This window comes from Poeciliopsis prolifica, unplaced genomic scaffold, assembly GCF_027474105.1.
Source record: "Poeciliopsis prolifica strain line A6 unplaced genomic scaffold, Auburn_PproV2 SCAFFOLD024, whole genome shotgun sequence".
In the NCBI taxonomy this organism is placed as follows: Eukaryota; Metazoa; Chordata; class Actinopteri; order Cyprinodontiformes; family Poeciliidae; genus Poeciliopsis; species Poeciliopsis prolifica.
This window is the reverse complement of record NW_026562399.1, coordinates 4,536,662-4,548,976: the sequence shown is the minus strand read 5'-3', so window position 1 is coordinate 4,548,976 and position 12,315 is coordinate 4,536,662. Positions and strand designations below refer to the sequence as shown.

Genomic DNA, 12,315 nt, shown 5'->3' with positions numbered 1-12,315 from the left:
AACGTCCATCAGCTGTTAGAAGCTCCTAAACACTCTGATCACCTCAAAATAATTAAACATATTTAACATGGGTTGCTGGGGTGCCAATGGGTTTAGGGATTCAAGCAGGAGTACCAATAAGTTCTTAGCTTGCTGGACATAGGTTTCTTTATTTTCCAGTGTCACCCCTGAGGTAATGCTTTTTTTCTCAGGCTTGAGGAAAGACCATATAAATGAGGATCAATGTCTCACATTTACAGCTGTGAGGAAATCAAATTGTAGAGCTTTTGTTCATTTTATGTTGTCTTCAAACTTTAAGTCCTATAGGAAAATATCTGTGTCCTTCTAAAGGTCGCAGGTAAGAGACACTGTCTTAAGTCTGTCCCTAGAAGATCCCAACATTTATCAAATTCATTGTCAGGAACAGAATCCTCCAGACGAGTCCAAGAACTTTACCTTTTCTGTTGTTGACTTCCAGATCTCTGTCCCCAGTCTATATCTGTCCAATGTTGTGTCCCCCATCAGCATAAACTCTTCATTAGCTTCACCGTTGCTCAGTCAGCTTCCCTGTCTTCCCTGCACCTATCACTGTGAAGTCATTCTGTTGGAAATGGGTTTATACAGAGATAAGTGGCTGCATATAAATGTCTACAGAACTGAGCAGAACCACTTTCATGTTTTCCCTCCAAGGAGTCAGACTTTTAGCACTCCAGAATGTCTGGGCATCTTCAAAGTTTTTCTTTGGACTTGGGTTGTTTTGGATAAATCTTCCAGCAGAACCTTGTAATGTGACTAGAATTGGGTTTTGGACGTAAGAAGTGCCAGCAAACCGAGAAAATCTAAAAAAGCAAAACATCTAGCAAAGACCTGAACCAAGGACCCCATTTGATATGTTTGATTCAACGTAAGTTCGTTTGCCTATAAAGTCCAGTTCATGTGGACATTCACACCTCATCGGTTCATGTGAACACGTAATCTAACCAAATAAACAAAAGTGGACTACAGTGCACGGCATTCTGGGTAAATGGCTCATGGAGAAATCCTCCAACTGCTGAAATCTGACGCATTCATTTCTGTTTGCAATTGGTGAAGACAGAAGTTGCGCTCAGCATCTTCTTCGGAGGTTTTTGTTTGTTTCCTTTGGTGTTTCTTGGTGCAGCGTCCAAGAAGGGAAGGTGAGGAAGGGAACAGGTTGCTCAAAGGGTTTGGCTCAGAGCAGAGAGAAAGAGAACCACAGCAGCTGGAGATGGAACAAAGCTTGGAAGTTTTGGTTCCAGTAGAACAGAATCTATTTTATAACACCAAGTGCGGCTACTTTTCCTAGAACATGTAGCTCCTGAGTTGACCAGTTCCAGCGTGGTCCATGACAGACGTTGAATCCTCCAAATACATAAAACAGCCACTGTTCTGTCATCTGCTCAGCTTTTATCTGCTGAAAGTCTTGCTCTCTCTCACTCTGTTGCAGCCATAAAGATCCACAGACATCTCCAAGCGTGTGGAAAATGTAGTTTTGTGACGCTGAAAACAGTCACTCAGTAATGACATGTATATCGAAGAGGGTTGTTGTTGAAACACCCAGACGGTAATGTGGGTTGACTTTTTGAGTTTCTGACTGACAAATTAATGTACAGGTTAGGTAAAGGTAAATCTCCGCTGACTCTGATCTCGATACGTCTCCATTAGGATTCAAATTCTCCATCGGTCAAATACGCAACATCTTTGGTATTCTTATGGATCCAGCTAAAGAATTAGCATCTTTGAAACTAACTCTGTATATTTAGTGCCTGAAGATGCTGTTTGATATCTGGACAGAAACGCCATTGATTCATCTGTTGAGTTTGATATCTAAGTGGGTCAAAGGTCATCGGTTTCATGAGATGCAGCCTAAGTCCAAACAGAAATGCCTGGACTGATGAAGACCTCTTCACAGGAAGCTCTGGCTCTTTGGAGGCGCTGCTGTCCGTCTCATGCTTTCATCGGTTTTGCAGATTGGAGTTTTTAAGTTTCTTGGTTAAATATAAAAAAATCACCACTTCTTTCTTTCCAAAAGATGTTTTAGGCAACTAAAAATTACGTTTATTATGTTTGGCAAAAAAAAAAGATAGAGGCCATTATTTTAGGAAAGTGACAATTTGAGTCTCAACTGCTTCTAAAAACAACTGTGTTGTTGCCAAACAACTCCAGTGGAGTGTTGCTTCACTCCAGAGCAACATAAAAAACACCCACCCGGTTTTTGGCAATAAGGTAATGGTTTGTCTTGCCTGGAAAATGAACCGACTGATCAAGTCACAACAAGTTACATAACTCCAGTGGAGCTCCACCCGTTACCTCACAACCCAAGCACCACTGGTTTTATAGCTGTCTGCGCTGAACAATGACTGCTGTAAAAGACAAGTGTTTTGTTGTTGACTTACCAACCAGAAACCACTTCCTGCATTCTGGTTGGTCGTGCAGGAGGCTCCACTTCTGCTTTTCAAAGACATAAAGTTGTATAATTGTGCATCTTTTTGTGGCCATTTTCACCTAGGAGTGTGAACAGTTGAGTGGGGGGGCATGGCCAGCAGCAGCTTATTTGGATTTAAAGTGACAGAGGCCCAAAAACAGCTCAAAATGCAGAGAATAAAATCTTGTCTAAGAATGATTTTGTGCAAAAGATGCAATCATCACGTTTTGAATCCTATCCCCTTGAAAGAAGCATACTAGGTCACCTTTAAATTCATTTGTGGATAATAAACCCATAAGAGGGCAGATTTTCGGCTATTCCTGATTCTTCTCCTTTGGTGTCGACCTGTAACTCCAGTCTGCAGCCGTCTGTCCAGACGTCCAGAACCAGGACCTCGGAGTGAAACACGCCTCTTGTTTGTGTCTGTCCTCTGCAGCTGACCTTCACAGAAGCCATGAGGAACAAGGCTCGGCTGTCCATCACCGGCAGCGTCGGGGAGAACGGCCGGGTTCTGACACCTGACTGCCCCAAGGCTGTCCACACCGGGCCGCCCGTCCGCCAGAGCTCCGGCCTGGCCCTGGTCTCCTCCGAGCTTCCTTGAAAACCAAAAACCTCTCAAGTGCCTTAATGCAACACCAACCGACCGGAACCACCAGGAGGCAGACTCACCGGGCCGGCGGGTCGCTGCCAGGCCGCGGGGGACGAACCAGAACTTCTTTTAAATTCCAACCGGAGGACAAAAAATAATATCAAAGAAAAAAAACAAAAAACTGCAGACTTGAAGCTAGTTGGTGTTTTGTGAGCTGACCGCTCTCGGACAGATATCGACGGGAACATGCGCAGATATTTCTCTTCATAAAAGCGGAAATTTTAATTTACCGATACTGAATATATGAGCAAATCTAGGATACTGTGAAGATTAGTAAATATGTATATTCCGAGGAGGAACTCCAGCTGTTCATCCCCACGGCTGTGCTTGCTTTTTAAACTCGTGTACATAGCGGACGCCGTAGTGAAGACTCTGTCTTTTCTAAACCATCTCTGGAGATTTTATTCGTCGCAGTAACGAAGCGGACGACGACCGGACGAACTTTGTGTTTATTCTATTAATATAGGAGCATCCAAACTCAATGTGAAGGGTATCCACTGCCCAAATACTCTGATACCTGTTGCAGTAAAGTTTCTGAAGTATATTCCAGGATGAATGTTACTAGCTCCACCTGTAGGCCCGACCCGCGTAGTCTTTGTCACGGAACGTCGCTTCTAGAAGCGCAGTCTGAACCGTCAGCTGAAATACGCATGCGCTGAAGAAACATTTCCGGGTTCTTCTTAAAACGTAGCTCAACAAAGTGTAACATTTACATTTATATAAATTACAATACTACTTGTTATAAGAAGGTGTATTTTCATAAACAGTGTTATAATTTGAGTGAATAATTGGTGTGACTGCTGTAGTTTGTGACATTTTGGCTAAGTTTAGCAGTTTAGCTAAATGCTGCTAGTTTATGGGTTTTTTTTCACACTGTTATTCTAAGTAAACATGCTAGTGATAGCCTACATGCTATTTTTAGGATGTCATCGAGCTTTAGCTTTTCAATTAATTTGAGCTTTTAGGTGTTTTTTTGTTTTTTACATTGCATGGAATGAATGTTGCAGTAGGCCAATGTCATAGTCTACATAGTTTACCTTATAAACTGCTGTGACCTTACAGTTTAGCTTTGAATGCATCACTTTCCAAAAGCCTCTGGCTGTGATTTTTGCATTCACTGAAAGTTTTCGCTCCTGAATTTAATCTTCTATTTGGCCTTCAGCAGTTGACTTCAAATGCTTCTGTAATTTCCACAAGAACTACTGAGCTTACAACATTCACCCTGTATTGTCACAGGAACTGTTACACCTTCTAGTTTAATTAAAAAATAATAATATGTTTGGGACTCACTGGACTGTTAGCTAGTAGCTACTGTCAAGGAGCCCTCTGGTGGACAAAAAAGACCTTTATTTTTACCATAGTCAAATCTTGTATGAGATTTATTATTCATTGTCTAGAAAATAGCTCATCTTAAAAGTAAGCATTATGAATACAAACAACTATATTACACTTTGTTGATATATGTTTTAGGAATAATCTGGGAGTATTTCTTCAGCGCATGCGTGGTTGAGCGCTTGGTCCGGATCGTGGTCCTGGAGCAGACGGTTCGGTGACAGTCCTCACTGTGCAGATGTAGATCCAGAGAGCGGCTCTAGGAACCAACTTCCTGCTCTCTGATTATTTAGTTTTTTTTCCCCATTCTTTGATCTATTTTTTTATGCTGAGAACTTAAAAAAAAAAAAAGTGACTTGAGTCAGTACTATCAGGGTAGTACTTTACCGCCATCAATGGAACGACGCCATCTCTCCCACTATGTTGTGTGTTGAACTGGGATTCGGGCCAGTCCTAGCTGAATCACTGTGGATCCTCTGGGAGGCTCAACATGCTATAGAAGAGACGTCCAGTCGGACAGTCTGCGGGAGGACACGAGACGCCCAGAGGCGCTGTTAGACGTTTCATCATCCGGCCCGTCCTCATACATGTTTACGAAAAGGGAAGAAACCAGCTGCACCGGTCCAGGTCTGCATTCCTGTCCTGCCATCCGTCTCCAGACCGGACGCGTCACATGGGCGTCTTTTGATTTAATCGTATGTCTTTATTTTGATCTTTTTTAAGTAAAGGAAAAAAATCATTTCAACTTAAAATGTGGTGTCATTTTTTTAAGTGATGGGGACACGAACACTAAGACAATGTTCATTGTGTTGTTTATTTGCATCTAATAAGACTTTGTCTTTTCTAGTAACTCAATGGTAACTCAAAGCGGAAACAGGAAAGCCGCATTTCGCGGATGTGACGTCAGCGCTGTACGTCCAAAGAGCCCAAGCTCAGCATAGTTAGCTTCCAAGTAAATTTCTCCACATAATTTTCACTGTGCTTCTACGAGGTCCAGTAATAAGTGGACCAAATTTTTAGCTTTGTGCTTCTGCTAACTTTGAAAACACTTTGCACACTTCTCTGAAACACACCGAACTCCACAGCACATCTACAGGTTAATGTATGATGCAGCAAAGGTTCAAAGTCAAGCTAGCATAACTTTCCCTCTGTCTCACTATTTAATTAAAAAGTTTTCCTTCTGTCTTTAGTTGTCCCAGTGCTGACAATTAGCAAAGAACTGCATCATTTTTTCTATTGTATATGATGCATACATTTAAGATCAAGCGTCTTATGTTGACCTGACAGCTAAAACCAACAATAGTGATACGTTGCAACTTGTCTTTTTTATTTCTTAATATAAGTACAGAAATAAATGAAATTGTTTTAATATATTTTTAACACTTCAGAAGACTGAAGCCTTTGAAAAGACGTGACTGCCCTCTAGTGGTGAGTTCTAGACAGGACACAGGTTGAAGTTTTCAGTTTGAAGTTTAATGTTTTCCATGCTGCGTTTCAGAAAGAATACAGATGGTACTTGTGGCTCCGGTGAGAATATCCAGTAGTACAAATCAGATTCACGTTACACATACCCAACAGGAGGAGGAAGAAGAGGAGGAAGAGACAGGATGAGATGAGGGAACCCTGAAGACTCAGCTGGAGTCTCTAATCATGAGGACTGAAGAGTTTCAAACCGACAGCATGGAGACGACGCGCATCATGAACACACACAGGAACAAAAACGAGTTTCATCTTTAAATAAAGCCTTGCAGATGTGGTACAAATACAGGCGAGCGGACTTGGCAACAGATGATGCAGCAAAGAAAGCGAAATAAAAATAGAAAAAAGTCGCAGAGGATGATTAACGGAGAGAGAAGAAGGGTAGGACACCCCCTAGTGGCCGGGGAGGACCCTCAGGGGACAGACAGGAGACGTGCATGTCAGGGTAAGAGGAAGATGGTGGGCTGAACCCGGCCGGAACCAGAGCTGGTTCTGGGACGAGAAAGAAAAAATGGAGAGAGAAGAGGAAGAGGAGGGTTTGTCTTGAGTTGTTCAGTCTCACTGGGCTTCTTCCTCCGCGTCTTGCGGCGCTTCTTTGTTCTGTTCTTCGCCTGAAATGAAGAGGGAGAGCGTGATTAGCGAGGATTCGCGAGGCTAACGCGTCAAACTGCTGGAGTGGTTCCAGAGTTGGGTGGAAATGTTCCTCCGTCACATTACGTCAGGGTTTGTGAAGCTCTGATTAAACCAGAATATTTTTTCAGCATCCTCAGTTTTAAAGCTAACAGTTCAGTGAGGAGCAGAGCAACAAAACAGATCATAATGCCTACAACAGCAGGAACCTAGCATAACATAGTATAGGTACATGCTAACAGCATATGTTAATTTAGTATAAATGTTCCTAATATAGGAATGGACATGCAGATAGACATGCTATATGCTAACATACCCTGACACATACTAACATAGGAGAGCATATATAGTGATCACATAGTACAGGTATAGTATACTGGTAGCCAGGCTAACGTATACCATCATTTATAATTAAACAGCCATAATGTAGCAGAGTGTTTGCTGATGACAAACTGAAGATGCTCCTGATCAGAGCATCTGAAAAATAAGTGAACTGTCCCTTTAAGAAAACACATTTTCCCCGTTAGTAGTGATGGAAAACTTCACATCAAGCGCTCCAGTGACACAAGCAGCATGTTAGCTTCAGAGGCTAACCTGCCGCTGGCAGCGTGGCTCCATGCTAGGAGGGGCTGACAGAGTGCTGGTGACGTTAGTAGGAGGGCAAAGACATGAGACAGAAACAGTGGTAGCTTAGGGGGGTTACCATGACGACAACAAAGCAACCTGTGTAAGGAAGACAACTGGATTTAAACAGGCAGTGATGAAGGAGCGACCTGTGGGGTCATGTGACAGGGGTCAAGCATTGAGGTCATGTGACCTCACAGTCATGAATATCATTAATAATGAATCTAAACTCAATGAGCCATTTTCACTGATCAAAAAAAGTTCAGTTATTGATCATGGATGGATGGATGGATGGATGGATGATGGATGGATGGATGGATGATGGATGGATGATGGATGGATGGATGACGGATGGATGGATGGATGGATGATGGATGGATGGATGATGGATGGATGGATGATGGATGGATGGATGGATGATGGATGGATGATGGATGGATGATGGATGGATGGATGGATGGATGGATGATGGATGGATGATGATGGATGGATGGATGATGGATGGATGATGGATGGATGGATGATGGATGGATGGATGGATGATGGATGGATGATGGATGGATGGATGATGGATGGATGGATGGATGATGGATGGATGGATGATGGATGGATGGATGATGATGGATGATGGATGATGGATGGATGGATGGATGGATGGATGGATGGATGGATGGATGGATGGATGGATGGATGGATGGATGGATGGATGGATGGATGGACGGACAGACGGCCTCTGAACCCAGGAAGTAGTCAGGAAACAGGAAGCAGCTCAGAGGTGAGGGCGGGGCAGCAGTGAGGGTGGAGCCAGAGTGGAGGAATGACTTACTAAACACACTGTTCTAACGGAGAGGAGGGGAGGAAGAGGAGGCTCCTCAACAGTCTGAGGAGGATGAGGAACAGATGAAGAGTTAGTGGAAGGAAGAACTCAGGAGGGAATTGAGAAGTCTACTGTGGACAGCATGGCGTCTCACCGTCTCCCTGAACGTCTGAGGTCCATAGCGTCAAGTTGTCCCGTAGCAACTGCATGATAAGTGTGGAGTCTTTGTAGCTTTCCTCGCTCAGCGTGTCCAGCTCCGCGATGGCGTTGTCGAACGCTTCCTTCGCCAACCTGCCGGAGCCAAAATACCTGGTTACGCCACGTCACACCTCTGAGCCCGGTCCGTCCCGCCCTGCGGCCCGGCCGCGTACCTGCAGGCCCGGTCCGGCGAGTTCAGGATTTCATAGTAGAAAACAGAGAAGTTGAGTGCCAGGCCGAGGCGGATGGGGTGCGTTGGAGGAAGTTCGATCATGGCGATGTCACTGGCCGCCTTGTACGCCACCAGGCTGTTCTCCGCCGCCTCCTTCCTGTCGTTGCCCGTGGCGAACTCCGCCAGGTACCGGTGGTAGTCTCCCTTCCTGGACCGGGACAGACAGCAGGTCAGCGGCGCCAACAGAAACCGACTCGGAGGGAAAACATGATTGTGAACTTAAAGTTTTCTGTTTTTGGTTTTCTGAAGACTTCATTTTTGGAAATGTGTGTGTGAGTGTGTGTGTGTGTGTGTGTGTGTGTGTGTGTGTGTGTGTGTGTATGTGTGTATACGCACATTTTGTAGTAGAAAACCTTGGATTCTCCGGTGGTTGCTGCTAAGATGAGGTGTTTGTCCAGAACGTCCAGGATGTCGTTGCAGATTGATTTCAGCTCTTTCTCCACCTGGACAGTAAAACACACTGTGATTGGTCAGACCGGCTTCAGGCCGGCTGGGTGAGCCGGCGTTCCCGGCGGGGCGGTGCGGAGCGGAGCCGACCGTTTTCCGGTATTCCCGGATCATCTTCAGCTTGTCCTCGCCGCCCTTGTTCTCCTCCTTCTGCTCCAGGCTGCTGATGATCCTCCAGGACGCTCGCCGCGCGCCGATCACGTTCTTGTAGGCGACGGACAGAAGGTTCCTCTCCTCCACCGTCAGCTCCACGTCCATGCTGGCCACCTTCTTCATCGACTCCACCATTTCTGAGACGCAACATCACAACAAACACTTTGAAACCCCTTTTCGTTATCGCCATTAAACATTTAAATTCTAACGAACCTTTAACACCGGGACTGGAAGACATTTTAATATTCATAATCAATAAACATAACAAATTATATTCATTATAAAGTCTGCATATAAAGGGCTAGCTGAGTAATTGTCAGAATAATTGATTATTAGATTAATTCGTAGTTGGAGCCCTAACATGGAATGCGTTTCTGTAATGTGACGTCAAGTGCCTTGCTCAGAGGCACGCCGGCAGCAGGAAGCTGATCGATGCTCAGGAGTTCCTGGAAACTGAAGCAACATGATCACTTTTACAAACCATATCCGTTACATTCATCTGCAGCCATGAGTCACTTCAGCTGTCGATATTGATCGTTTCATCAGTATCTGATCTGAACCTGCTGCTGAACACAGCAGTCCTCCAATCAGCTGCAGCTGCTCTGCAAAGTGTGCAAAATAAAAACGTCTCGTTGTGGGAAAATGTTTTGTTTGGGTTGAGTATTATTATTATTACTGTTATGGATATCAGTGTTTATGTTTCTGAACGCCAGAAGATCAGCAGCAGCAGCAGAACTGACCTCTGACCCTTCACTGCAAACTCATCATCATCATCATCATCACTGCTAACTGATAATGCAACTATCAATCGTGACACCAAGGACTGGTTTTGGGGGGTTAAACATTCATTGTGGCAACAATAAATCAAAATGATTCCAACAAAATGATAAACAATAAATGCCAACCAGCACTGGGAACTGGCATCGAACAGAAAGAGGCGCGGAGCGTCCAGAACGCGTCGCCTCAGAGTCTGGACGGATGATTTAGACACCAGGACAGGAAATGAGGTCAGACATTGTTAATGTTTTTTTCAATAGTCGTCTGTTTTCACACACTGCTGCAAGAAAGCTCGAGAATAGACAACGTAAAAGTCAAATAACTTACAGCAGCAAAAAGAAGCCCGAGTATTAACTGGTATATTAGTTATTAGTTAGTTCATAAATTGGTTCATTCGTCTCATTATTTGGACTAAATCAAAATCGGAAAGTCAGGCTGATGAGGATGAGCAAAAATAAACTCTGCTCAGCGAGAAGAACAAGAGCTGCTCCAGTCTCTTTAGAGGATGTATTTTTGTTTCTCTTAAAACGTCAATAAAACTTGAAGAGTTTTTTTTTTTTTTGCTCCAACCCAAAACAAAAAAAGTTGGTTAATTTCATAAACAAAAGCAGGTCTAGTTTCAATGAAAAACTATAGACTGTTTTCATCTTGAAACTGGATCTAGCTCCAGCGCTCGCTTTGAAAAGCAATGCAAACTAAATGTTTTAGTTTGCCTGCAGAATACGGCTGGTTGCTGTTCTACAGTAATTATCCAGTAAAATGTGAACTTCTGAATGATTATCAGCTAATGGTCAATTAACTGATAATTATTAATAAAAGTTAAAAAAAGGAAGGTTATTCATGAACACATTCCTTCAGGGGCAATGTTTAAAAATTTAAATTAGGCATTTTTTCATTTATTTTTGATTCACAACATCTAACTGGTATTAATTCAAACTGACGCACATGAATCAGGAAAGTTTAGCTTTAAAACAGTGGAGCTGTTTTCATTTCTTACTAGTGACAGTAAATTCATTTCTCATCCTGATGAAGTAGTTTGATTAGGGCCTGAATTGCTCTGTAAATGTTTGCTAGCATGTCTGTTCCTCATCTCCACCTGCAGTAGAGGACATGAACACCTGAATTAAAGGGCTAGTCATGTGTTTTAAATCAGTTTGGTGGGGATGATTCGTTCAAATGAACTACTGCGGCATTTTAGACACTAAGCGATACTTTATTGCCACGACTGGTGGAAAGTAAACTGGTTTAAGCTTGAGCTAGAGGACTGAGCAGTAAAGAAAGGCTAACCAGCTAGTTAGCAGCTAACTAGCGCTAGCAGGAGGCTAGCTTAGCTGCATTAACGTAAACGTTCCCCGGTTGGCGAAGCACAAACCGGGGCTCGCGCTCGCCAACGGACCCCGCTTTCTGTTGGGACTGGGACCGGTTTTCACAAGGCGCAGATTTTCCCTTTATAAGGCAGAGAAAGCCTCCGCCATTTTGTGTCCTCTCAGCCCCCAGATTCATGTGAGCGCCTGTACCTGCGGCTCCGAGCCCCCTGCGCTGCGCAGGGAGACAGGCAGGCGGCGGAGCGGGGGCCGCAGCACTCCGCAGTGACCGTTATGATCTGTGTGTCCGCAGCCTTACCATCGTATCTCTCCGCTTGCTCGGCCAGTTTGGCTTGGTACACCAGGTTCTCTCTGTCCGCCATGGTGCTCCGGTAGCGGGGAGGGCTGCGTTCAGCGTCCCGGTGGGGAAATAGGGGACGATAATCGGGCTGCTCGGAGAGTCCTGGCGGTGGATCAGCAACAGCTCTGTCGCTCCGCTGAGCCGAAGACTCGCCGGTGAGCAGAGGCGTGAAGATGGCGCCGCAGCTCCATCCGGGAAATCCACGCAGCGGCAGCAGCATCCACGCCTCCCGCGAAGCTACAAAATCCACTCAAATATTTTATTTACCCTACATTTATCTAAACAGGTTAAAAATGTGTTAAAGTGCGAGGGTTTTTTTCTATAATTGCGTGGCTGGTTTGACTTTCTTTGCTTAATTAATTCTGAACTTATTTTAAAAAACAATTCCTTTAGAAATCAGTGTTATATTGTTCATCTTACAGATGAGTTTATTCCACTATCGCTTTGTGACATTAACCAAAGAGATTTAAAAAGGAATGGCAAAAGCAAAGGAGGTGGATTAGCAGTGCTTGTGGAAAAAAAGAGGCGTAATCCAGGTGCTGCGGAGAAGATATTTTTTGTTAATGCAAATGTACGTTTCCAAAAAAAAGAAGAAGACGAGCAATCTTGTTTTTCTCATCTTGGATTTGTTCAGATGAGTATAAAACAATCTGTGAGATGACAGTCACAGGGACATGAAGAACTGTATGGTTGTTTTGAGGCAACTGATCGGGATGCTCTGTGCCAGCCACATAGATAGGCTCAATGCCACCACTGTGTATGTAACTAAACTATGTGAAAGTAGATGGGCTGAGGGGTCAAATATGATCAAAGTAATTGTACTTTTACCTGATTGCATTATTTTTGTACTCTTCCGTCTCTGATAAAGCAAGATTCCAGGAGGCCTCGTA

The 12,315-nt window shown here is 44.0% G+C and overlaps 2 protein-coding genes across 5 annotated transcripts in view; one reads left to right on the top strand and one right to left on the bottom strand.

The window, feature by feature from the left end:
* LOC129370697 (glutamate receptor 4-like) overlaps nt 1-5,148 on the top strand; it is a 108,889-nt gene extending 103,741 nt beyond the window's left edge. For 2 of the 3 annotated variants that reach the window (XM_055046855.1, XM_055046853.1), the window contains exon 16: nt 2,859-5,148. In XM_055046855.1, the coding sequence (XP_054902830.1) occupies nt 2,859-3,023 (165 nt within the window). In that variant the 3' untranslated portion in view covers nt 3,024-5,148. The remainder of the gene's footprint in view (nt 1-2,858) is intronic. The other variant, XR_008607084.1, reaches the window with a different exon arrangement.
* A 706-nt stretch (nt 5,149-5,854) lies between these two features.
* Nucleotides 5,855-11,631, bottom strand: LOC129370698 (14-3-3 protein epsilon). 2 transcript variants are annotated; one of them, XM_055046857.1, is made up of 7 exons: nt 11,384-11,631; nt 8,921-9,120; nt 8,720-8,826; nt 8,325-8,531; nt 8,108-8,244; nt 7,963-8,016; nt 5,855-6,493 (listed from the first exon to the last, which is right to left on the bottom strand). In XM_055046857.1, the coding sequence occupies exons 1-6, from the start codon at nt 11,445-11,447 to the stop codon at nt 8,009-8,011; spliced, it is 723 nt and encodes a 240-aa protein (XP_054902832.1). In that variant the 5' UTR covers nt 11,448-11,631; the 3' UTR covers nt 5,855-6,493; nt 7,963-8,008. The 2 variants fall into 2 exon arrangements, with proteins under 2 accessions (XP_054902832.1, XP_054902831.1); XM_055046856.1 differs by lacking the exon at nt 7,963-8,016 and having other exon boundaries at nt 11,384-11,630.
* Nucleotides 11,632-12,315: the final 684 nt, after the last annotated feature.